This window comes from Balaenoptera borealis, assembly GCF_965194805.1.
Source record: "Balaenoptera borealis genome assembly, chromosome: 1".
Taxonomy (NCBI): Eukaryota; Metazoa; Chordata; class Mammalia; order Artiodactyla; family Balaenopteridae; genus Balaenoptera; species Balaenoptera borealis.
The window spans coordinates 160,739,267-160,765,974 of NC_138860.1; the positions used below are offsets into that span (position 1 = coordinate 160,739,267).

A 26,708-nucleotide genomic window follows, 5' to 3' on the forward strand; every position below is an offset into this window, starting at 1 on the left:
AAAAGGAAAATAAAATAAAAAACAGAACAAAAACAAGAAAAAAACACAAAACAGCAAAAAAAGTAAAGTAAAAGTAGAAAAACAAAAAATATATATATTAAAAAAATAATAAATAATAAAAACAACAATACCATCAACTGAACAAAACAAAAGAGACAAAAATAGAATCAGAGTAATAGGAATATTTTCCTGGGGCCTCCTCTGTCAGTGTCCTTGCTCCCACAGTGAGCCACAGCCAATCCCCGCCTCCCCCGGAGGCCCTCCAAGACCTCTAAGCAGGTCTCTGGACCTGCTGTGGGCCCTGTGGGGCCAGCTCAGACTCTGACCTGGCCCAGCTCCCGTGTGTTCTTGCCCCCAAAGTGCACTGCTGCTAAGGCTAGACCCATCTCAGTTGTGGGAACGCTCTGTTATCTGTTCAGGCATTCCACAGACACAGGATTTACCAAGCCGATCACGATCTCAGGGATTTAATCCATGGCTTGTGCAGCTGCACAGAAAGAAGTTCCTCTTCCTTAGTCGCACTGCCCCTGGGGCTTACTTTCGGTTTTTGCCCCACCTCTGTGTGTGCGCCACTCTCAGGCCAGTTCCCTGCCCAGGCAGGAGGAAGCAGCGGCTGATAGGGGCACACTTACTCCCTCAGGCCAGAGAGGGGTATGGCAGCCACAACTGGGATGTGCACGAATTGCCTGCAGGGCCCAGCAGGCAGTTGTAACAGACTGGGGCGTGCTCACTTTGGTGGGAGGCCCTCCCAGTGCCCGCAGAGGCAGGGGCTGGCGTGAGGGGCCAGTGGCAGCTCCGCCCCTTGCACACCGCTCAACGATGGTGTGTTTCCTAGGCAGACCACGTTTCCTCTAGGGCCATTCCCAGCCGCAGAGCCCCTCACTCCCATTCCCTTTGTTGTATCCACGCAGCCAACAGCAGTCCTGTCCAGGGATCCGCTGTTTTAACGTGCTTTAGCACTCAGCCCCCACCAGCATTGGCTGATTCCTGTCTCCAGAAGGTTATTTTATTTCTTTACCTCATGAGGTCATGGTAAAGATTAAATGTGATCATCAGTGTAAAGCACTTTACACAGTACATAGTAAGTCTTGAATATATATTAGCTATTAAGGGGTGTTTTAGTTTCTTAGGGCTGCTGTAACAAATTGTATCACAAATTAGGTGGCAATTTATTCTCTCACAGTCCGAAGGGTAGCACTCCAAAATCAAGGTGTTAACTGGGCCATGCTCCCTCTGAGACTAGGTAGAATCTTTACTTGCCTCTTCCTAGTTTCTGGTAGTGGCTGTCAGTCCTTGGCTTGCAGCTGCATTACTCTGATCTCTGCCTCTTTTGCCACATGGTGTTCTCTCTGAGTATGTCTGTCTTCACACGGTGTTTTCTTTCTCTTATAGGGACCCCGGTCATATTGGATTAGGGCCCACCCTAATGACCTCATTTAAGTTGATTATATCTACAAAGACCCTATTTCCAAATAAGGTCACATTCACAGATACCAGGAGTATACAGTTTGGAGAACATAACTCAACCCATAACTGTCTACCCTCTGGCCCCTCAAAATTCATGTCCTTTCCAAGTGCAAAATACATTCACCCCATCCCAATATCCCCCAAAGTCTTAACCCACTCCAGCATACAATCCAAGTCCAGAACTCACCTAAATATAATCAACTCAAAAAGTCTCAAATCTCATCTTCTAAATCATCTAAATCAGGTATGGGTGAGACTCTGCTATGGTTCATCCTGGGACAAAATTCCTCTCCATCTGTGGACCTGTGAAATCTAGAACGCAAGTTATCTGCTTCCAAGATACAATGGTAGGACAGGCTTAGGAAAGATATTTCTATTACAAAAGTGAGGACATGGAAGGAATAAAAGGATCACTAGTCTAAAGCAAATTCACAACCCAACAGCGCTAACTCCATTAGACTTCAAGGCCTGGGAATAATCCTCTGTGGCTCAGTGCTCTGTCCTCTGGCCTGCATGGGCAGGCCCACCCTTTTAACCCAAGAGGGTCCCATTGGCCCAGGCATCTGCATCTGTGGCTCTGCCCTTGTTAGTCTTTATTTCATTCCATATCTGTTCCTTTCAGTCCATCTCTCTTCCTTTCAGTCCAGGCTGGCAGCACTTCTGCTGATACAAAATTCTCAAAAACCTTGTAAGTCTCCCATGCAATTTACTGGTGTCCAGACCATCTGACAAGAGGGTCCTCCACAGATCTTTCCTGGATAACCATGTCTCTGTTCCTAGCTTCTGAGGTGTTTGATTGTGTGCTAGAGTCAGGCAAATGATGATCCAGCCGTACCCTTGGCCCTGTTTCCAGAGCATGCTGTTTGGATAGGCAGAGAATTTTGCAAATCATCAAGTGTGGTTCCTTTTTGCTTAACAGTTCAATCCTCAATTTACCTCTTCTCATATTCATAAAAACCAAAGAGAAACTAAGCCACATTTCAACACTTTGCTTAGAAATCTCCTCAGTTAAATATCCAAGTTCATCAGTTATAAGTTCACCCAATGGCTGAACACAGTTCAAATTTTCTGCCACTTTATAGCAAGAACTACCTTTCCTCCAGTGTCCAATAACATGTTCCTCATTTCCTTCTAAGGCCTCATTTAAAAGCACCTTTAATGTTCATATTTCCATCTCTTTAAGGCAATTTAGTTTTTTTTCCTGTCAAGTCTCTACTCATTATCCAGTTCCAAAGCCACTTCATTTTTAAGTATTTGTTAGAGCAGCACCCCACTCTCATCAGTACCAAAATCTGTATTGGTTTCCTGGGGATGCCAGAAGCTGGAAGAAGCAAGGAAGGATATTTCCTTGCAGGCTTCAGAGAGAGCATGACCCGGCCAACACCTTGATTTTGGACTTGTGCCCTCTAACTCAGTGAGAGAATAAATTTCTGTTGTTTATTACATTCAGTTTGTGGTTCTTTGTTATGGCAGTCCTAAGAAGTCAAAACCAAGGGTTTTATTTGGAGGTACTGTAGTCATTAGTGAAAGACAGTGAGTACATGGTATCTCCCTGTATCCACAGGGTTTCTTGCTATTTCTCTTTCTCTCTTTTAAACCATATTTGTGTCTAGGTGCACTATAAAGTTTACTTTCGCTATGTTAACAGTTTATGATTTGGCTCTGTTTTATCTCAGGAGAGCAGCCTTAAGTGGTTGGTAGGGATCCTTTGGTACCATGAAGACTACACACTTTTGAAAGGGTAGGGGCTTTAGTTTTATAGACCTTCCTTCTGCCAGAATGCCTAGTACTGGCTCTTGGCTTCCTCCTCATGAATACTGTTGTAACACCTGCCTCCATCAGGGTGAAATAAGAAGAGCTGCAATGGCACTTCAATTAGCCCTTGAAAAGGCAGTTGACGCATAAATGATGAATTGCATAATAAGTCCTTTACCACTACTTCTAATGGACATCTGTGTTTTTCAGTTTTGAGTTATTTTTCAAGAACACATTCTTTTTCTATCCTAATGAAGACCTATATTTTCTTGAATTCCCCTTAGCCAATCACAGTGTTTGTAGGCCTCTTAGAAGATACCCCATAAATATTGTTTTGCCTTGAAGAAGGCTTATGCATCTCAGTGCTAGTGAAAGACTAGCTCTAGTGATAAATAAAAGATGTTAGTTGCCAAAGCTGTCATTTCAATTTGTTTTGCTTGCACTGAGCTCATTAATAAATTGCCACAGTCGTAATATGAAAGTAATGAACCTTCTGGAGGCCCAGCTGGGTCACAGAGCATTAACAGGGACCTTCAGGGCAACTGCCATTGTTATACACAGTTCAGTTAAAGGGTTTTAGGCTTTTTTTTTTCTTTGAAACATATATATTTTGTAAAATCCAAATCCTGTTTTATCACTTGTATACTTTCTAAGTGAGTATATTTGAATTCAACCCAACAAGATGTATCTGATGCCTACTACTGTCAGGCAGTGTGTTAGACCCCAGAGGCAAAGATGAATAAGGCATCCCTTAGGTCGTCACTATCAAATTGGGAGAAGTATGTAAACAAATAATTGTAATACAGTATTTAAATGCTGTAAGTATGAACCAGATGTAAATAATAGCATAGAAGAGGAAATGATTATCTAGGGAAGAGAACTCAGAAGGCTGAGGAAGAGGAGATTCATTGATTTTTGAGTTAAATTTTGAAAGATGAGTTGTAAGTTGACAAGTAGAGTGTACAATGGGAAAAGGGATTTCATTGCAGATAAGCTGAGGGACTGTAGATCATGTAGAATAACTTAGGGGAAGAAGGTAAAGAGGAGAAGATGGGTAGATGAGGCTGGAGAAGTAGTCAGGGGCCAAATGTTAAAGGATTTAGGTTTGAAGGGCCTATGTATGGAATGCCAAGGACTTTGGTGGATTTCATTCTATAGGCTGCATGGGTCCATTGAAGGATTTTTTTTTTTTTTAATAAATTTATTTATTTATTTATTTTTGGCTGTGTTGGGTCTTCATTTCTGTGCGAGGGCTTTCTCCAGTTGCGGCGAGCGGGGCCCACTCTTCATCACGGTGCGCGGGCCTCTCACTGTCGCGGCCTCTCCCGTTGCGGAGCACAGGCTCCAGACGCACAGGCTCAGTAGTTGTGCCTCATGGGCTTAGTTGCTCCGCGGCATGTGGGATCTTCCCAGACCAGGGCTCGAACCTGTGTCCCCTGCATTGGCAGGCAGATTCTTAACCACTGCGCCACCAGGGAAGCCCCCATTGAAGGATTTTAAGCAGAGATGAAACATAATTGAATTTCTATTTTAGAAGGATTACTCTGGTTGCCATACACACAGTGGAATGGAAGTAGAGAGAGACCAGTTAGAAGGCTATTCACTAGTTTTGTGCAAGCAAGTAACGCCTTGTGTACTACAAAGAGCATGACCCAGATTGTTTCAAGTCCCGGTTCAACCACCTACTGACTTTCTAAACTAACCCTGAAATTTACTCATCAGTGAAATGGGAATAATAGTAATCTCTCGCTGGATATTATGAAAAATCATATGAAATAACACATATACGTAGAATTGCTCCAAAGAGCTGAGTATAAATGTTAGCTGTGGACTTCCCTGGTGGCGCAGTCGTTAAGAACCCGCCTGCCAATGCAGGGGACACGGGTTCGATCCCTGGTCCGGGAAGATCCCACATGCCGCGGAGCCACTAAGCCTATGTGCCACAACTACTGAGCCTGCACTCTAGAGCCCGTGAGCCACAACTACTGAGCCCACGTGCCACAACTACTGAAGCCCGTGTGCCTGGAGCCCGTGTTCCACAACAAGAGAAGCCACTGCAATGAGAAACTCACGCACCACAACGAAGAGTAGCCCCTGCGCGCAGCAACGAAGATCCAACGCAGCCATAAATAAATAAATAGATTTATTTTAAAAAAATAAATAAACGTTAGCTGTTATAGTTCAACTTCTGTTTTTGTTGAGTTTGGGGTAACTTATAACCTAGTTTAGGATTTTTAAGAAGCATTTTCACTTTCCTTCTACCACTCTGTCCCAATAAAACAAAGAAATCAGAACGTTTACAAACATTTTATATCACATTAAGATCTACATTCCAGGATTTTCCAAACATTAAAAAAAACAACATAACTAAAGCTTTTGCCTTTGGATGCCCTGCCAGAGTCTCAATTGGAGAACAGGCTTAGTGTCTTTGTTTAGTCAGTGGTGTAATCGGAAAAGACTGGAGCCCTAGCTCAACAAATGAGCTTTTTAGCTGAGACGTAGCATCAGAGTTTACTCTGACTCTGTTTCTTCAAGTGTTATTAATAAGAATAATGTGAATAGGTGCCCTTGCTACCTTGCATCTCTATTGTGAGGATCACCTTCTTTCTTTAAGTAAACACTCATTAAACTACTATTTCAGGTACTGTTACAAAGAATGTAGAAATGAATCAGATCTGGATCCTAATTTCGAGGGAATCACAGTGCTAAAAGAACTGTAAAAGATGTATACAGATAACTAATACAAATAGGATAATTGTGAGTGAGCTAACTTTGAAAATTTTGAAGGACTTTGAAGCTGGAAGTCATATTATACAAAATATTGTGGGATTTCCCTGGTGGCACAGTGGTTAAGAGTCCACCTGCCAATGCAAGGGACACGGGTTCGAGCCCTGGTCTGGGAAGATCCCACACACCACGGAGCAACTAAACCCATGCACCACAACTACCGAGCCTGCGTTCTAGAGCCCGAGAGCCACAACTGCTGAAGCCCATGTGCTACAACTACTGAAGCCCGCACACCTAGAGCCTGTGCTCCGCAGCAAGAGAAGCCACCGCAAAGAGAAGCCCTCGCACCGCAACGAAGAATAGCCACCGCTCGCAGCAACTAGAGAAAGCCCACGTGCAGCAACAAAGACCCAACACAGCCAAGGATAGAATAAATTAATTAATTTTTAAAATATATTGTTCTGTTTTACAAAGTGTATCTCACGTGTTCTTATTATTTAAAGTGCTTTTCCAAGTAGAGCTGAGACAGTCACTTTCCAGGTAGCTGTGGAAAATAGATGATAAAGGTAGATTCAGATTTTAGTTAGATATTTTTAAACCTGCATGCATATTTTGATCCCAGGCTTGATCAGGCTTAATATTCACTTATATCCAAGTAACTTGCTTACGGTACTCTCTGAGCCTCAGAGGCATGTGTGTGTGTTTCTGTGTGTGTGTGTGTAATGGAGATAATATCACCTACCTTTCAGCTTTGTTGTGATGAAATGGCAATTATATGTAAAGTGCAAAAAAAAAATCATGTTCATTCATTCCTTCAGTCTCTGCTCTAATCTACCCACCTTTTCACTATTGCTCAATGTTGAGCTCTGAGACAGCAGCTTCTTTGAGATGTTTTAAGGTTTCTTTTTTTTAAAACTTATGAAAAATTTCAAACATATGATAAACTTGAAAGGATTTTGCCATGGAAAACCTTATGTCCACATCCTAAATTTTACCATTACTTGTAAAGATCACATGTCAGTTTATCTATCCCTCTACCACCCAGCTATATTAAATTTTCTCCAGTGATTCTTTAGGACTTTTCTGGAAGACGTTTTTTAAACTAGGTTGGAGGCCAGGAGTGCAAATGCATTTCAAATATTTGTAATTACATTACATTTCTCCTATTTACATTATTCTATACCTACAAAGAATGTTATTTACAAGTTTATTCATTACTTGGATCTCTCTGTACTATCTGTGCTCCTACACTATCATTTCTTTTTTTTTTTTAATTTATTTACTTATTTATTTATTTACTTTTGGCTGTGTTGGGTCTACGTCGCTGCACGCGGGCTTTCTCTAGTTGCGGAGAGCGGAGGCTACTGTTCGTCGCGGTGCGCGGGCTTCTCATTGCTGTGGCTTCTCGTAGCGGAGCATGGGCTCTAGGCGCGTGGGCTTCCGTAGTTGTGGCTCGCGGGCTCAGTCGTTGTGGCTCGCAGGCTCTAGAGTGCAGGCTCAGTAGCTGTGGCGCATGGGCTTAGTTGCTCCGTGGCATGTGGGATCTTCCCGGACCAGGGCTCGAACCCATGTCCCCTGCATTGGCAGGCAGATTCTTAACCACTGCGCCGCCAGGGAAGTCCCTACACTATCATTTCTAACCTTATCCCATTTGCATTTTCCTGAGAATGCCTTCAGCTAATCTTTTTTATTGTCGCATTTAGAGTAGGTTCTTTTTAGTAGTCCTTGTCTCTTCTTTTAAAGTATCTTTTAAAATTAATTTTAAAAAATACTGTACATTTTGTGCCTAGTGGCAAACATCGCAGCTAGAACCTTTGTGCAGAGTGGGGTGCCAGCACAGGTCTTAAAATCTCAGGTATCTCAGTACTTTTCATCAGCTCCCATTTCTTGTTTCTGAGCTTGGGTTTTTCTCCCTGGGACGCTTGGTCTGTTTAGTATGCTATAGGAGTAAATACAGTCCTTTACCTATGTTTGGTTAGAGGTGCTCAGCATTGATTTTCTAGTATATAGCTCAATTTTGATTATAGGTTGCAGATATCCTTCAGTTTCTGAGTCTTTGATGGCACTCTTCCCTACTTCACAATGCTGCTAAGTAGCTATATACTTTCTCATATTTTTAAAATCTTCTTTTGTCATCTCAATGCATGTCTTTTAAATGAGTTTTAATCAGAAAGAATTTGCCATTGTGTTATGTGGATTTCCTTAATAAGCTGTGAGGACTGTATTCAGAAAAGTCTTTGAAAAGAGAATTATATTCATGATTATGTCTATCAATACCTTACATCCTCTCATTACCTTTATGTAAATGATCTTGTCAGATTTGAGAGTGACTTACAGATACTAAAGGACCCGGCTTGTTTTTGTTTCATTTTTAGAGATGTTTTTTCTTAATTTCTCTTTCAGAAATCAACTATGAGTTTTAATTACAAACCATCCAAATATGTTTTTTAAATTCAGAAAGTAGTCACTTTCTGGTCATGTAATTTTTATATTTTATGCCTTTTTTTTTTTTTTTCTTAACGACTAGCTTTCATTCATTTCATTCAAAAATACTTATTGAGTGCCTCCTGTATACCAGACAGTATTCCAAGTGCTAGGATATAGTGCTGAATAAATAACACAGACAAGGCCCCAGTGGATGAGACAAATAAATAGACAAGGAAAATACTAAATGGTGCTAACTGCTATGGAGAATTAAGAGTGGTGTGACAGAGTCTGGGTGACTACTTTAGATTGAGTGGTCAGGGAAGGGTTCTCTGAGGAGGTGACATTTAAACTTCGACCTGAATGATAAGATGCCAGCCCTGTGAATACGGGTGGTGCATTCCAGGCAGTGTACAGGCCCTAAGGTAGTAAGGAGAGGCCTGCAGCAGGAGCAGAGGTCAGCCGGCTGGAGCAAAGTGAACGGTGAGAGCTGTAGGAGTGGAGGCAGTAGAGGTGGGGTCAGATCATGTAGGATTATGTGGGTCAGGATAAGGTGCTTGGATTTCCTTTTAAGTGCTGCTGTGGAGAGCGTTTGAAAGATTTTAAGCAAGGGAATGACATGATCTAATTCATATTAACATGTAATCAAAATAGGGCCATATAATGGAGAAAATCAGCCAGTGCTGAGAGTCCCTAACCAAACATATGCAAAGATTGCATTTACTCCTAGGGCATACTAAATATAAATAGCTCAGTTTTCCTGGAAAAACCCTATGCCTCAGAGACAAAAAATGGACCAAATTACTTTGCTGTGAATCCCACCGCCACCATTTACTAACTGTGTAACTTCGGGTTATAAGACATTTCTCTACACTGGTTTCCTTATCAGTAAAATGAAGGTAATAATAGTACCTACGTAAGGATTGTGAGTATCGAACAACTTAACACAAGTGAAGTGCTTAGAACAATGCTTGGCACATAGTACTTAATGTTTACTTTTATTATTTATTTCCTCTAGATATGGGTTGTCTAACACAATAGCCACATGGTTAGTGTAACTGAATTACTGAATTACAAATTTTATTTAATTTTAATTAAATTTTAAAACATCCTCCATACAGTTATTGGAAAACTTTAAAGTATGTTTTGAGAAACTTGAGTGTATGAATTTTCTTTTCAACTGTAAGTTTTATGAAATTTAAATACACATCAAGTATTTCTGATGAAAATTTAGCATCTGAATTGAGATAAGCTGTAATCGTAAATACACACCAGATTATGAAGACAATATTAAAAAGAATGTAAAGTATTTCCATTGATTTTTATAATGATTACCAGCTGAAGTGATAATATTTCAATATACTGGGTTAAATAGAATGCATTATTAAAATTATTTTCATCGTCCTTTTTTTACTTTTTAAAATGTGACTACTAGAAAACTTAAAATGACATGAGTGGCTTCAATTATATTTCTGTTGGATGGCAGTGCTCTAGACCCTGGGTCAGGGGGAAGAGCAGTGGAATATAGACTGGGGGAAATGTTTTTTCTAATTACACAAATACCCCTGGAGATTCCAAAACACCTTTCACCCAGTGGAGCCTTCCTCCCCGTCAAATTAATCCTGTCTCCTACCTTTTGCTGAAAATCAATGCCATTAATGAGCCTGCCCTCACTGATAGGAGGGTTTTGTATTCTTCAGATATGTCGGGGGGAAAAAGTTATGAGTCACTGCTGTATGTTAAAGAGTATCGCACAGGTTCAACACCTATCAGTGATTTCGATGAAGTAAATTTCTGGAGTTCTCTTAACTAATACTAGCGTATATAATTGTTCTCTGAAATAACATGTACCACTAATCCTGGTCTAGTGAACCCCAGAGACTTAAAATGAAGAAGAATTAAAGTAGATTTTAATTAAGGGATGAGTGCTGGGTCAAAAGCTGAGGAAGTTGAGAAAGGCATCTTGTGTCCTAAAAGCTAAATTTCCGGGATTAAAAAAAAAAAAAAAAAAACTCAGAAAGCTAAACAACCATAAATTTCTGTCTCTGAAGTGAAACTGGACATGTTTTTTTCTTCTCGTGCCTCTTGGTTCCTGCTGATTCTGTGGTTATATACAAACATTTTCTGACTTGCTTTAAAAGGTGTTATTCTCAGGAATTAGCATGAAGGAGGTTTCTAGTAAATGCTGAGTGACTGCTAGCAAGTGGTACCACTCTTCTGCCTTAGCTGTTTAGAATGCGTATTATATATTCTTTCTGTATCACCCCCAAATAATTTTTTTTAATCCGATATGCCTTAGCTTAATACCTATCTCAAAGATTATTCCATGCCCTCTCAGTCAAGTCAGTTTTCTAGAGAAGAGAGCCCTTTCCTGAGGTTGCTGTTTCGGATTCACGTAAGACACATTTCCCTGGAAGCCCCTTTGTATTGTCTAACCTTGCTATTACCATGAAGAAAGTTGTCTCTGTTTCCCAACCAGATATGGGTGTCAGGACAATTGCCTGAGTAGCTCACAGGAAGACAGCTGATCTCATTTGATAAATTTCCGTTACTGTAATAGCAATAGGATTTTCTGTGAAACCATAAAATCACACACTTGTAGAGGTGGTTGATGAAGAAACAGAGGCTTGCAGCTAGTTTGTAGTAAACATGGGACCTACCTGAGTTCTTATCTTTTGGTTTTAAAGTGAAGAATTTGAAGCCCTGAGGAAGTGACTACTCAGTGACAGAATGAACCAGGCCAAGTTTAGGTCTAAGTTGCATCTCAGTTTCTTGGTACAGAGAAACCGTATTTGCCCCAAGTTTGTAATTCTATCAGATTCCTACAAGATCCTGGATAATGTCAAGGATTCATAACTCACTTTTTTAGGATAAGAACCTGAGACTTTGGGGGGGGGGCGGGACTTACAGAATGGTTTATAGATACTGCTCTGTTAATGAGCCCAAATTACTTTATGTACCTGTCTCTGTGGCTTAAGCAGTGAGGATTTACTCTATTCTCAGGTCTCTACGTCTCAGGAGTTAGTTTCCTGTGTAGGACTCTATCCTATTACACTCTAACAGAATAAAGTTGATCTTGAGATCTCTGGTACTGTGTAGCATAGACATCTCTCAAAGGTCTGCTTGGGCAGTGTGAATAGATAAAAAATAATAAACAGGTTAATAGTCTCTTATCAGTCCCCAAAGCCATATGAGTCTGACCTCAAGTTTTAATTTTGTCTCTATGAAAAGCTTTTATTAAGTGGCTCCTGTCTGCAGATGGTGACATGCGTTCAAATCTTCACTCTAGAAAACCTTGGAGAATTAAGTCCCTCTTAGAAGCTTAGTGTTCTGGATTGCTACAGGTTTGTTCCATTACACATTAAAACTTTATTTTTAAAAATCATTTTAATTAGAAATTATCCTAAAGTGGATTATACCCTTCTTCCTTCTGTTTAGTTTTTTGGGTCCAATTTAACCATTTCTTAGTGACTGAAATCCTTGTGGGGTATGTGTGTATATGTATAAAGGATACAAATTTTCATGGGCTTCTAGTAGCATATTCGTAACCCTGTTTTAACCACAAGCCCATGTTTAGTGCATAATTTTGCAAGATGTAAGGTTTTTAGCAATGCATATTGTTGTAAAAACTCCTGGATTTAGGTCTGTGGGTCACAATCAGAAAGGTTTGAAAGCCACTACCCTAGGGAACTCTTTTCTTGTGCTAATAATAATTTCTTACATTGCGTAGTACTTGACTGTTTGCCAAACTTCCCTCTATAATATGGCCTATGAAAAGTAAACTAGGGAAGGGATTGATTTCTTGTTGTTTTTAAACTATAGTAGGCAAGCCTAATGGAACCAAAGAGAGCATGGACTTTGAAATTAGTCTTTAATTTTAGCCTTTCCATACAGTACTCGTATGTCCTTGGATGCTTTAATTAATCTTGTTTAACTTCAGAACCTCAGCTCTTTTTTTTTTCCCCAACCTAAATGGGAAATGCCAGAATTGTTGGGTGCTTTAAATCAAGTAATGAAGACAAAAGTGCCTTAGTAGGGGCACCGTGGATGGATCTCATAAACAAAATGTTGAGTGGAACAAAGTGGACATAAAAGAGGACATGAGATATAATTTCATTTCTATAAAGTTCAAAACAGGCAAAACTAACCTAACAATAGTAGTCCACACAGTGCTTACTCTTGGGTGGAGTAATGACTGGGAGAGGGCTCAAAGGGGTACTTCTTTTGGTGCTAGTAATGATCTCTTTCTTGGTTTGGAAACACATTGTAAAAGTTCATTGAGTTTCATACTTATGATTTATTTACTTTTTTAAAATAATGAGTTTCAGGTGGACAGCATAATAATTCAACAGCTATGTATACTACAAACTGATTACCACTACAAGTCTAGTTACCATTTGTCACCATACAGTTGGCCTCCTTCAGCCATTTTGCACACATCCCCCCACAACTCGCTTCCCCTCTGGTAGCCACTGATCTGATCTCTGTATCTGTGAGTTTGTTTTTGTTTTATTTTGTTTGTTTTGTTTTTTTAGATTCCACATAATGAGTAAAATCACATGGTAACTGTCTTTCTCCATCTGACTTATTCAAACCTAGCATAATACCTTCCAGGTCCATTTATGTTGTCACAATGGCCAGTTTTCTTTTTTTTTATGGCTGAATAGTATTCCATTGTGTATATATACCACATCTTCTTTATCCATTCATCAACTTAGGTTGTTTCCATACCTTGGCTACTGTATGAAGCGTGTGCTTCTCAGTATGTATATTATACTTTAACAAAAAGTTCTTTTTAAAGTATTTAGCACAGAACCTATCACATAGTTGGTTCCCTTTTCCTATGATGGTTCCATTTTTTTTCCTAACCGTTCAGTTTCTTTGTTCTGTTATGGTTCTGTCTCCTAATTCCAATTTTATACCTAGGCGTGTTTAATAAATATCTACTGATGGCAGTTCTAACTGGCGTAGTTGAAGGAGTTTAGGTCATTCAGACAAGGTGAAATTGAATGTCTGACCACTGTGGTCTAGAAATAAGTCAGGAATATGAAGTTTGATTTGATGCTATTTTCTGATCTTTAGGTGATTTGATATTTTGCTTTTAAATGAAAATTAAATGGAGATTTTTCTGATTTGTGTAATATGATTTTATCTGGTAGATCAGCTTTATTATTGAATTTTTTCATGGTGGGATATTGAACTTATTCTGTTATTTCTGGCATTTTTAATATAAGCCCACCATAGTGTAGCAGGCTTTGAAATGGTCACTACCACACCCTGTAACACCTTATATATTTTGCTTAGGTTCTTATCACTGACAGAGAACCATACTTACTGTTTTTACCTTATTGTTTTTGTAATACAAGTATAGAAATAGAACTTGTATATTTGGATATTTATGCAAGATCCTGTTATAAAAAACTTAGAATTGTTGAAAATTCAATTTTAAAAATTGATAAAGTTCTTTTTTTCTGCTAGGTAATACGTGGGATATAAAGTAAGCCTACCTGCCCTCAGGGAGGGCAGACTCCTCTAGGAGAGGTTTGTGAGGTAGGCAGAAAAATTTGTCTACATTTGTTTTTGTTCTTTTGGATGTTGGCCTTTGAGAGAAGGTTTCTGATAGAGATACTAGCAAGCCTCCAAGTTACAGAGAGTTGTGGTGATGATTGTATGGATGCCAATGTAGCCAAGAGACAGAGAACTGACTATGATTTCATCAGTGATCAGTAATACTGCGAAGAGTTAGGGAAGTGGGGAAGTAATTTCTGTCTGTTGACACCTATTTATATTAATTCATTAACATAGAGAATGTAATTTAACCTTCACAAAGCCTTTGGAGTAGACACTACTACTTTTGCTTTAAAGATACAGAAATTGGGACTTCCCTGCTGGTCCAGTGGTTAAGAATCCTCCTTCCAGTGCAGGGGACGCAGGTTCAATCCCTGGTCGGGGAACTAGGATCCCACATACCACGGGGCAGCTAAGCCTGCGCACTCTAGAGCCCACGCGCCACAACTAGAGAACCTGCGTGCCACAACTACTGACCCACGTGCTCCAGAGCCTGTGCACTACAAGTAGAGAGAAGCCCGTGTGCCGCAAAAAAAGATCCCACATGTGGCAACGAAGATCCCACGTGCCGCAACTAAGACCCGACACAGCCAAATAAATAAATAAATAAATAATTTAGAAAATAAATTAAAAAATAAAGATACAGAAATTGAGGGCCAGAGACATTTAGTAACTTGTTCAAGTTTACATAGCTAGTGACAGAGTTGATATTCAAATCCAGAGCCCATCTGTACTACATGCTATATATAGATAGTAACATTATCCAAATAAAAGGATGTGTTTATCAGAAGATAGTCTAGCTTGGAAACATGCTAAATGGGAGGTCATAAAGAGAATTGATAGCAGGTTCCATCTAGGACCACCCAGGAAAGGGAATGCTGTGACTCAAGGACTTAGTGTCTTGAAAGTCCCTGTGAAGCTGTTTGTGTTCCTGTTGTGAGATGGTTGAATGGAGCTGTCAAACCCTGATGCAGATCCACCTGTTGCTTGTTTTTTTTTTTTAATTATAATTGTGTTAAAATATATATAACATAAAATTTATCATTTTAACCATTTTAAGGCATTAAGTACATTTACAGTGATGTATAGCCTTCACTGCTGTCCAACTCCAGGATTTTTTCATCATTTCAAACAGAAACTCTGTACACATTAAATCATTCCCCCCTCTGCCCAGCCCCTGGTAACCTCTGTTCTACTTACTTTCTCTATGAATTTCCCTATTCTGGTTGTCAAGTATAAGTGAAATCAGACAGTAGTTATCCTTTTGTATTTGGCTTATTTCACTTAGCATAATATTTTCAAGATTGATCCATGTTGTAGCATGTATCAGAATTTTATTCCTTTTTATGGCTGAATAGTATTCCATTTTATGTATATGCCGCATTTTGTTTATTTATTCATTTATTGGTGGACACTTGGATTTTTTCTACCCTTTCACTATTGTGAATAATGCTGCTATGAACATTAGTGTACAGGTATCTGTTTTAGTCCCTGTTTTCAATTCTTTTGGGTATATACCTAGGAGTGGAGTTACTGGGTCATATGGTAATTCTATTTTTTTTTTTTTATTTTCTACTAATTACTGTCATTTTCTCACAAATAACAAACAATGAACAATTGTGCGATTCATGGCTAGTTAGAAGCCAGGAGTTTAGGTCTACTTGAAGCTTCACTGAAAGCACTAGGAAATACAAAATAGCACCATGGGCCAAAAGGAAATTGGATTGGACCAGTTGTCCCTAAGATAGACCCTAATAATGTTGAGAGTAAAAGGATTCCATAATGTGAGGCACCATTGAAACACAGGCAAATTCTGGAATGCTTGAAAGGGCAGAAATCTTTGAAGGCAGACGAATCCAGCCTACCAGGGAATATGGGCCTGGAGGATCAAGCCTCACGACTCCACGAGCAATGACATGCAGACACTCTGCAGTAGAAGTGTTGATGGGTGGTAAAAAGTGTGGTGCCCGGGCATTACAGCAAGAGAATGGTCACCTTCAGAACCTTGAAAAGTACAGTAGTACAGCACAACAGCTGGCATACAGGGGCTGGCATCAAGTGAACAGGCAAGAAGAGTTACCGACTGGAGGAGGGAGAGGACAGGGGAGATGGTAGAGCTGAAGGATCATCAGCAATAGGAGACGGAGGGCAACCTGCAATTTCACTCATGCCTGACGTTGATGGCACAGGTTCTGGTTCCTTGCTGGATTCCATTCTATCTACCCTCTTGAAAAAAATGATCCAGTGATGTCTGGGTAGTAGCTTGTCCACAAGGTAATTCTATTTTTAACTTTTTAAAGTTTTCCACAGCAGCTGCACCATTTTTTAGTCCCACTAGCAATTCACAAGGGCTCTAATTTCTCCATATCCTTGCCGACACTTATGATTTTTCTTTTTTTTTTCTTCATAATAACCATCCCAATCATCCCAATGGGTGTGAAGTGGTATCTCATTGTGACTTTCACTTGCACTTCCCTAATGATTGATGATGTTGAGTATCTTTTCATGTGCTTATTGGCCATCTGTATAGATAAATGGAGAAATATCTCTTCAGGTCCTTTGCCCATTTTTCAGCTGGGTTGTTTGAGGTTTTTTTGTTATTGAATTGTAGGAGTTCTTTATAAATTCTAGATATTAGTCCCTTATCAGATAAACGATTTGCCAATATTTTCTCCCATTCTGTAGGTTTTCTTTTCATCCATGTGATAGTGCCCTTTGATGCACAAATTGTTTTTCATTTTGATGAAGTCCGATTTATCTTTTTTCTTTTGTTGCCTGTGATTTAGATGTCACATTCCAGAATCATTGCCAAATCCAGTGTCATGAAGATTCTCCTCTATGTTTTCTTCTAAGAGGTTTATAATTTTAGCTCTTAAGTTTTGGTCTTTGATGCATTTTGAGTTAATTTTTATATATGGTGTAAGGTAAAGGTTCATCTTCATTCTTTGGCATGAGGGTATCCAGTTTTCCTAGCATCATTTGTTGAAAAGAGTATCCTTTTCCCATTGAATGGTGTTGGCACCTTTGTCAAAAATCATTTGACCGTATATATTAGGGTTTATTTCAGAGCTCTCTATTCCATTGGTCTGTATGCCTGTCCTTATGCCAGTACCACACTGTCTCAATTACTGTAGCTTTGTAGGAGGTTTTGAAATCAGGAAGTGTGAGTCTTCCAACATTGTTCTTCATTGTCAAGATTGTTTAAGCTGTTTGAGATAGCATGTGAATTTTAGGGTGGCTTTTTCTATTTCTACAGAAAAGCATCATTGAGATTTTGATAGGGATTGTCTTGAGTCTGTAGATCACCTTGGGTAGTATTGTCATCTTAACATTAGTCTTCTAATTCATGAACGTAAATGTCTTTCTACTTCTTTCTTTAATTCTTTCAGTGCTGTTTGTAGTTTTCAGTGTGCAATACTTTAGTTTTGTGGCTGTTATCTTTCTCACAGTGAGTTAATAGAGTAACGTTCTGGTTTATCCATTATTATTTCATGACCTGTTAATGCCCTGAAGAATATGTTCTATTTTTAACAGAATCGGGGTTCTGAACTCGAAAAGCTGAGGGAAGGATCTTGGAAACTGGAAACCTAACTAAATTACTGCCCTTGGGAAGCCCTTCTAGGTGTTCAACCTGCTGGTTTCTTCTGATTAAAACCTAATTTCACTGCAGGTCTCCTTCGATCTACAGTAGTTCACATTTCTAATTTTTTTTTTTTTTTTATCTTTTGCTTCTAGATTTCTCCATCTCGCTAAGGAGGAAATTCCTATTGGGTATAGCTGATGATACCATGCAAAAATCAGATCCTCGAAAAGGTCTGAACCTGTTCTTATATGTAATAGAAATGAAGAGTTACCTTCTGTCAGGCTGTGTATGAGTGTATGTGTCACAAAAAGCTGTTTGAGTAAATAAAAAATCTCACCCTTTCTTGCCAACTTACCCTGCAATTTTCACATATCCTGCACGTCATTTATACAACTCTTTTATAGTTTGCAAAGTACTCTTCATGTAATTATCTCAAATAGTCTTTACTGTAAGCTTTTGAAATAGGGACTGTTGCTATTCCTCTTTTATGGAAACAATGAAGGGTTAAGAGACTTATTCCAAATGTTGTTACTATAAACTGCAAGATTTAGTCCTGAATTTTTTGCTTCTAAATCGTACCCTTCTCACTACATCACAAGTTCATAATCATTATTTAGATTATTTAGTTCATATCATTAGTCAGAATTTAATAGATATGTAAGTATGGATGCTCTATGAACATTGGAAATAATATACATAAAAGTTAAAATAATATATGAAAAAGTTAAAACCCCTTTATGGGTGTAAAATATAATTAATAAATCAGATCTTGATATTGAATGTTTAAATATAATCTTTGGGATGATACCAGACTCCTTATTGTGTACATACCATTGTCTTATTATGGCAAATGAGGCTCTTCGTTTGCTGGTACTTACCTTTGTATTCTCATCTTCCTCAGTTCCTGTCATTTGTCTCTGTAGCTTACCCTACCACTTTCCTTTTACAGCAGCTGCTGGCTGTTGTCCAAACACATGGTCCATTTCCATGTCTTAGTACCTTTATACTATATTCCCTTTGCCTCAAATGCCTATTCATCTTTCTTCTGACAATCCTAGCTCAACTTCATGTCCTCTGTGAAGCTTTTCTCCTCTCCCCAAGCAAAGTCAATCATTCCTTTCTCTTTTCTCAGAGCACTTTGTATAGCAAATCTCTCTTATAGCAAAAATCACATTGTATTATGATAGTGTATTTGAGTTGCTGTCTATCCTACTAATCTGTGAGTTCTTTGTGAGCATAGACTGGGACTTATTTGTCTTCATGTTCTTAACACTCAGTGTTACTCCTAGACTTAGCTACGTTTTGTTTAATGAATGAAATAACAGCTTTCCTTGAAGGATCTGTACACTAGTCTAAGTGGAAGACTGACCACGTAAAACATACTCAGAAGTTTATAACTATTTGTAAATAAATATAGTACATACTTGAAGTAGAATAGTGGAATGATCACAGCCAGGCGGAGTTATTTAGGGAAGGATTCCTCTAGATCAGGGATCAGTAAACTATGGCCCATAGGCCAGATCCTGCTGGCTGCCTGTTTTTGTAAATAAAGGTTTACTGGAATATAGCCATGTTCATTTGTTAATGTGTATGGCTACTTTCATGCTACAATGGCAGAGATGAGTAGTTGTAGCAGAAACCATATGTCCCATAAAACTGAAAATATTTACTATCTGGCTCTTTACAGAAAGTTTTCTACTCCCTGCTCTAAAAGATAGGTTTTGAACAGAGGTATGAAAAGAAGAGGAATGTGAATTGATGAAGCATGAGTGTGCATCATAATGCAACAAAAACAGCCATAGTAGTAGGAATGCCAAGTGGGAAAGTTTGACTGTAATCCAGTTTGTCAGAGAGAACTGTGTTGAAGAGATGAAATGTCAAGAATGCTTTGGATTGAGAAAGAGGAAACATAGAAATCTAATGAAAAGAAGTTGTCAAGTAAACACTCTGGGCCTATAGTAAGAAAGTTTCCTAAGTAGTAGTAGGGCATGATGATGATGATGATGAAGGAGAAGGAAGCAGCAGTACAAATTAATGTTGATTGAGCATCCACTGTATGCCAGGTACTGTTCTATGTGCTTTATATGTATCCTAGTTAAACTTCTGCAACTGTATAAGCTAATTGCTGCTGTTGTCTTTATTTTGCAGATGAGGAAACTGAGGCACAGGGGGTTAAAGTTACTTAGCCAAGGTTATATAACTAGTAAATGAGAGAACCAAATCTGAACCCAGGCAGTCTGTCTGCAGAGTCTTCATAGTAGAGGAGGGAAATCTGGGGATATTTGATAAAAAAACAACCATAAGCTTGGAGTAAGGTAACTAGTCTTAGTAATTAGGAAGTGTGCTCTCCCATCATGAAAAAGAGAAAATGAACAGACTATAGAAGAATAGTACTGGAAGGCAGAGGGTCCAATTAGAAGAGTGTACTATGGATTCATCAGAATGGCAGGGAAAAAGAGGCAGATTCATTACATAGTGAGACACGTTATACCATTAGTCATTGAGTTTAACCTTGGTGAGGCCAGAAGGCAGTTAACTTTCCTTGCACACATGAAAGCTGTCTTAAAATGCCTGAAGAGCTGGCTTACTCTGTTGAGATAGAGCTTAGCAATGGTTTTCAAGGAGCTAGAAGGCATTCAACCTCCCCACAACAAGTATATTACAGTCAATTCAGTGCCCACTCTACACCTGAGTATATTAACAGCCGATGGAGGTGTCAAATCATAACACAGCATTGCATTTTGTTCTGTGTCGTTCCTGTAGCGGAACTTGTTCCTGTCCAACCCCCATCACTACTGTGATAAAGATTTACCCGCTTGGACCACTTTTCAAAAATGTATGCATGTACGTATTAAAGTAATATATATGCAGTGTAAAAAAATTACCAACAGAAGTATACCAAATGAAAAGAGAAAGTTTCCCTCCCATCACCATCTTGCTCTCTAGAGAGAACCTCTATTAAAATTTGGATGTATGTGAAACTACTGTTATGGATGGAAGTGTTCTGGGATTCCCTCATGTTTGCTGAGATAGAAAAACTATTGAGAATCACTTCCCTAAAGCCAAGGTCCACTGCCAAGAATGGAAGGAACTTCCGGGGGAGATGTGGGATCTTCATCACTAGAAGAGTAAGCAAAGACTTGGTAGGGATGTTAGAAAGAAGATTCAAGCATTGGCTAGGGTTAGTGGAGTTAGAGGCAGGGAGAGGAGGAGGCATTGAGCTAAATGACTTTTAATATTCCTTTCAAACCTATAGTTCTGTGTTCATACCAACAGACTGATTACCCCAACAGACTGAGTGGAGGACAAAGTGATAAGAGAAAATCCAAAATATAAAATCCAAATTTATAGAACAAGTTACTTTGCAGCAAACATTGAACTTATTTTTATAAAGATTTCTTTTAACTAACCATTTTGGTGTGTTCAAAATGTACTTCATTTTTTATTAAAAATTCTGTTTACACTTAACCTTTCACTACTGTATTTACTGTGTAAAATGAAGGTGGCACACATTGTTCATTATTCCAGAGAAGGAAGATATTTCAAAGTATCTGCCAGGTTAAGCTGTGGTGCATAGGGAGGAAATAATTGAGCTGGGTCCCTAGTGCTACTCCCCCTTTGGACTCACAGTATAAAGGAAATTAAAGGGGACCTTAATGTCCCCTTTAATGAATAGTGAAGTTCAACCCCTTCCTTTTCCAAATGAGGAAAATAAAAACCAAAGACGATATCTTACCAGCTCAGAGTCTCACAGTAGCCTAGCTGGACTCTCAAAGATTAGCGATAAAGTATATAAAGTACCTGCGACAGTGCCAAGTATGTGGTAGATGAAGATGCAGAAGGGAAATAAGATCATGGTGATGGTACTGATATTGTTGTTATTTCTTCTGCCCCCCCATCACTCTTCTGTAAGCCTTCAGAGAGAAAGTTGGTAATGTAGATATGTACACTGTCCATGCTGCAAACCTCAAGTTGCACAGTGTTGTAATGATGAAAGCAGGAGCTCCATACCCCCATAAAATTATAGGCTCTCAGATTTGGGCAGGACCTTTAAAGGTTACCTAGTCCAGCCTCCCTCCTCCTTCTCATGATTTAGTATTTCCACCAAGAGGTTATCTTACCTCTACTTCTACGCCCTCAGTGATGGCAGATTCATACCTTCCCTTCCCAGAGAGTTCATCCCACTGTTGGATACCTCCGACTGCCAGCAAGTTCCTCCTAGTAATGAGCTGAAGCCTGTCTACCTATAGCTTCCACCCACTGATCCTAGTTCTCTCCCTTGGGGTAATATTGAACAAGCAAAGCAAATCTCTTCTCTACATGAGAACGCTCCAGATATTTGCAAACAACTTTCCTGTTTCTCCTGAGTCTTTTCTTCTCCTAGTTAAACCTCCTCAGTTCCTTAAACCCTCAGTATCCTTGTTGCTTTCCTTTAAATGAGATTGTATGCCTGTATCTTATTCAGAGTCTAGGACCTCAATTGGAACATGAAGCTCTACCTTCAAAGTGTTCTAACTGGGAGTAGGTGATCTCGTAGTGTCATCTGCTTCATTCCCAATATTGACTGGAATGACGATGGTGGTGATGATGGTGGCGCATTCTTTATTTCATGATAACAGATCCATATATGTCTTCCAGGAGGTATGATGTGACACCATTGGTACCACTAAACTTCTTCCCTGTTCAAGAAACATGAGGCAGAAGCATTCTAAAAAACGTTAGCTTCTTCTGTGTCCTGGATCACACCTCCTGGAAAGGTTAACATTATACATAGTTGAAGTCTAGTAGGATTGCCTGTAAGACAAAGGGAGTTATGGCTTTTCTGCATTTTCATTAGCCATTCATTGCTAGCAGTTTTGCTCGTTAAAGGAAATATTGATGTTCTCTGGGGTTCTTCTCTCTGTGTGCAAGTGCAGAGATATATAATTGCTATAGAGGGAGTGGGGGTAGGGATGATCGCTAAGACGAAATCTGTTCCATCTTCTTTGTTCACATCTGCTACATGCACAAGACAGGATTTATTGCTCTCTTTGAGAAAGGGATTGCCTAGCTTGCTTCCTCTCCCCCTTCTTCTGGCAGATCATCCCAGAGGAATATCACCATCTCATCACCCTTATCTCCGAATGGAGTAAAAATAAATGAAGAAGAGCTGGAGGCAGAGAATCAGCTGAGAGGCACTAGGAATACTTTCTAACAAGAGGGCATGGCTAATCAGTGGCACAACCCAGACCAGTCCCTTTTCTGTCTCCTGCCTCCCCTGTAGCTTGTCCTCCGTGACCACAGTGGGACAGGTGTTCTGCTTCCAGCTTTTCTGTTTTGATCTCTGCTTATCAGCATAGGATTATGGTTTATTAAAACCACAGTTGCTCTCTACCACTGATGTAGTTCTGTCTTGTCTTAGTGGATTTTCAGAAGTACCTTTGATTTTTCTATTCTCCAGTTTTCATTTCTGAGGGAAACATTCCTCCTTCCCTGTTCCCTTCTTCCCTTCCTGCCTATCCCCACTGTCTCATTAGTATGTGCATGTAAGCCTGCATTACTTCTTTTATATTTTCCAAGCTCTATGAATATTTGAAACATGGTACCTATGGACATCCTCCACTTAATCTAGTTTTACCTCATTAAATCCCAGATATGCCTCATATTTTTCAGCGTACAGATCAAGCTCATAAGCATCAGTGCTTCAGTTTTACTGTAGTAAAATGGGTAGACTGTCCAAGCTGGGCTATTTTATGTTAGAAGCATTTGTTAAGATTTATTTTTTGTTAGTTTTTTTGCTTTTGTTTTGTTTTGTTTTTGAGGAGAAGGCAGTGTAGTTAAGAACATAGTTCAGGTTCAAATCCTGGCCTTTCTACTGACTGTAACCTTTCAGAAAGTTATTCAACCTCTCTGAATATTATTTCCTCATTAGTAAAAAGGGGTAATGATACCATACTAAGTGGTATCATACTAGTGAGGATTCAACAAGATGGTGTTATTGAAATACTTAGCACAATATCTGGTACATAGTAAACACTTAAAAATAATAGCTATATAATGTTAATAATTAATATTATTACTGTTGTTAATATACAATGATAATTTACAACTAAGTTTTTTCTTAATATAATACATGAAGAATTTTTTTGACTTTTCCTTGCTTCGGGGGATGCTCTATTGTGATTGTTTTATCACATTTTGAAAGGATGCTTCCATGGCCTTGTAGATTTTTCTGCTACATACTATCTTTCCCTCAAGTGTTTCCAGAAATACCAGAGTCTTTATGTTCTCTAGATTTGCACTACCCAATACAGTAGCCACTGGCCACATGTGTCTATTTAAATTTAAGGAGCACTAAGTACAATTAAAAATGCAACTCTTCAGTCACACTAGCCACATTTCAAGTGCTGAATAGCCCCATGTGGCTAGTGGCTACCCATTGGATGACACAGATATAGAACATTTCCATCATCACAGAAAGTTCTATTGGACAGCATTACTTTAGATATTACTAGAATATGCTCTTGTGCTCTTTTCTTAGAAATCAAAGAGGGTATATTTTCTAGAATTCCAGAGATTACTCTCTTAAATGTTTCAGTGCTCCAGACATCCATTTTAAGGATTCAGGTTACTCTTCTTACTCCAGCCCCTTAGTGTCATTAACTGTCTTTTGGAATTAATACAGGCACTTTTACTTCTCCTGAGAAGAATGCATTACCAAAATTTTTAAAGGTCCCAGTCTGCAGTAAGAGGAGGCCAAAGGAAGAAAGGACAGAGCAGAAGTAATTCTAGCAAATTACTAGAGAATCCATACGTGAATATGAGAATCCATAGGGGCTAACTAGTAACAGGAGGTTCTAATGTCCTATGTCCTTTTTGTAAGTACATACATTGTATTAGTCAGGATCTGAGCTTTCCCTCTGAGAAAGGTAGTAAACAGCAAGTTTTCCTTTAATGATCCCTGTTATCTTTATTATGCACTTTTCAAGCCATTTTTTCATTTGCTCTTCACAGCGACCTAGTGAAGCAAGTAGCATTGGGATGAGCATCCCTATTTTACTGATTTAGAAAAAACAGGTTCAGTGCAATTAACAACTTGCCTAAAATCATCAAGGGAAAATAGTCTTGTGATTCAAAACAGGATAAAATTTTAACTTCCAGCTTGGTTTTCTTTTGTTGTTTTTATTTTGTTATGCTCTATTTTACCACCAATCAGACTGTAGTAAAAGGAAGAGTGAGGATTCTTTAGGACAACTTGAAAACTGAATAGTGTTATATGAGGTACTCTCAAAGAACTGCTATAGCTTCATTTGTCCTATGACCATGTGTATTAGTGTGTTTGGACTGCCATAACAAAATACCACAAGTGGGGTGGTTTAAACAACAGAAACTTATTTTCTCACAGTTCCTGAGGCTAGAAGTCCAAGATCAATATGCTAGTGGGGTTGGTTTCTGGTGAGACTTCCCTCCTTGGCTTATAGACAGAGCACCTTCTGGCTTTCTGGCTATGTCCTCACCTGACCATTTTCTCTGTATGTGTTCGTGGGGAGGGTGTTGAGAGACAGAGACAGAGACCAGTCAATCTCTGGTACTGCTTCCTTTTCATTAGCACACCAGTCCTATCAGATTAGGGCCCCACCCTTATGACCTCATTTTACCTTAGTTACCTCCTTAAAAGTCCTGTCTCCAAATACAGTCACACTGGGGGATTAGGACTTCAATATACGAATTTGCGGGGGTGGTACGTAATTCAGTTTATAACCCCATGTTAATGTATTTTTAGTATCTTTTGATTTTTTGGCCTAACCTGGTTAGTTGGAAATTTGGTATTTGCATGGGAACAAATGTGGCAAATATCTATATTTTTTATTTCTGTGAATATTGAGGCTTAGTTCAATTTAACCTGTGGTACTTACCATAAAGTACTATCCAACCCTGAGATATTCTAATAAGCAAAAACATTATATCTAAATGTCCTACTTTTCTTATAATGTAGTCCAATTTGTTAGTACCAGTAAAGTCTCAGTCCTTTACAGGGTAATAAGTGTCCCCCTTCCTCCCACCCCCATTTTACAGATGGAGAAATTAACATACAGAGAAACTGACTTGTCAGAGGTCAGAGCAAGGTATTGGTGGATCCAGGGGTAAATCCCAAACCTCTTAACTCCCTGACCAGTTTTTAGTCCATTGACTATGCAACCTAGCGGTAAGTATATTTTTACCCCATCCTGGAGGTAAGAGGGGTTAAGAGACTTGGCAAGGAGTGAATTTAAGGAATTCCTCACTACTAATTATGTCACTCGTTATCTTTTTCTTTTAACCATGATGTCTTTTTTGTCATTAGCATCAATTTTCAAGGTTACAAGAGGAGGTTGGAAGTTTTGCTTTTTAAATACCTAAAAATATTTCTATAACAATTTCTATAACATATTATAATATTATAATAATTATAATATTTAATGTATTATATTATAACATATAATAACATATAATATTTCTATAACAATATTTCTATAATAATTTCTATTATTTCTATAATTTCTATAATATTATAATATTTCTATAAGAGATTATTATTAAGAAAGGAAAGAAAGGAAAACTTATTATTTAATGAATTTGTTCTCTGTGTTAGGCACTGTGCTAGACACTTTGTATTATATTTCTTAAATGTCATTAAAACTTGTCATTTCTGGAAGGTATGCATTCTTGCCTTTTTTTATAGTCATATTTTTAATAGTATTAGTTGAATTTAGTAGAAAACTACCTTACAAACTTCAGAGTTTAGATTCTAAATAAAATTTTAGTATTGTAGAAACTAAGAACCTTATCAGAAATCTTTAAAGATAAGATCTCTTTATGTTTAAGCACAGTTTTCTAGTTTATTGTGTCTTAACCCTTACTTGGTTTTTACTTAGGTGGGATGACTTGTTTTGTCTGAGATTAAGTCAAGCTTGCTCTTCCACTTGACACTAAAATCATATTTTCTGTAAAGCCTTTTCTTCTACCTCTACATCTGAAATAGTTAGAATTTTTTTAATTACTAAGCAGGCTGAACAACCAAGCCATGTGGAAAACAAGGGTTTAATGAGCCTCCAGAACCAAGATCCCATGGGCCAGTACTATATTCTCTCCTCCATCCCTCACCTCTGCTTCTTGTCCATTGGCTTCTTGCTTGTAGATCTGCTTTCTCAGATATAGTAAAAAT

General features: G+C 38.7%; 1 protein-coding gene across 6 annotated transcripts in view; it reads left to right on the forward strand.

Moving 5' to 3' along the window:
• Positions 1 to 26,708, forward strand: part of SCMH1 (Scm polycomb group protein homolog 1) — a 194,709-nt gene that overhangs the window by 27,701 nt on the left and 140,300 nt on the right. For 5 of the 6 annotated variants that reach the window (XM_082387946.1, XM_082387952.1, XM_082387957.1 and 2 more), the window contains exons 2-3: positions 17,677 to 17,754; positions 25,580 to 25,709. Coding sequence is in view for 1 of the 6 variants with exons in the window: in XM_082387950.1 (XP_082244076.1) it covers positions 17,730 to 17,754 (25 nt within the window). In the remaining 5 variants the exon portion in view is untranslated. The remainder of the gene's footprint in view (positions 1 to 17,676; positions 17,755 to 25,579; positions 25,710 to 26,708) is intronic. The other variant, XM_082387950.1, reaches the window with a different exon arrangement.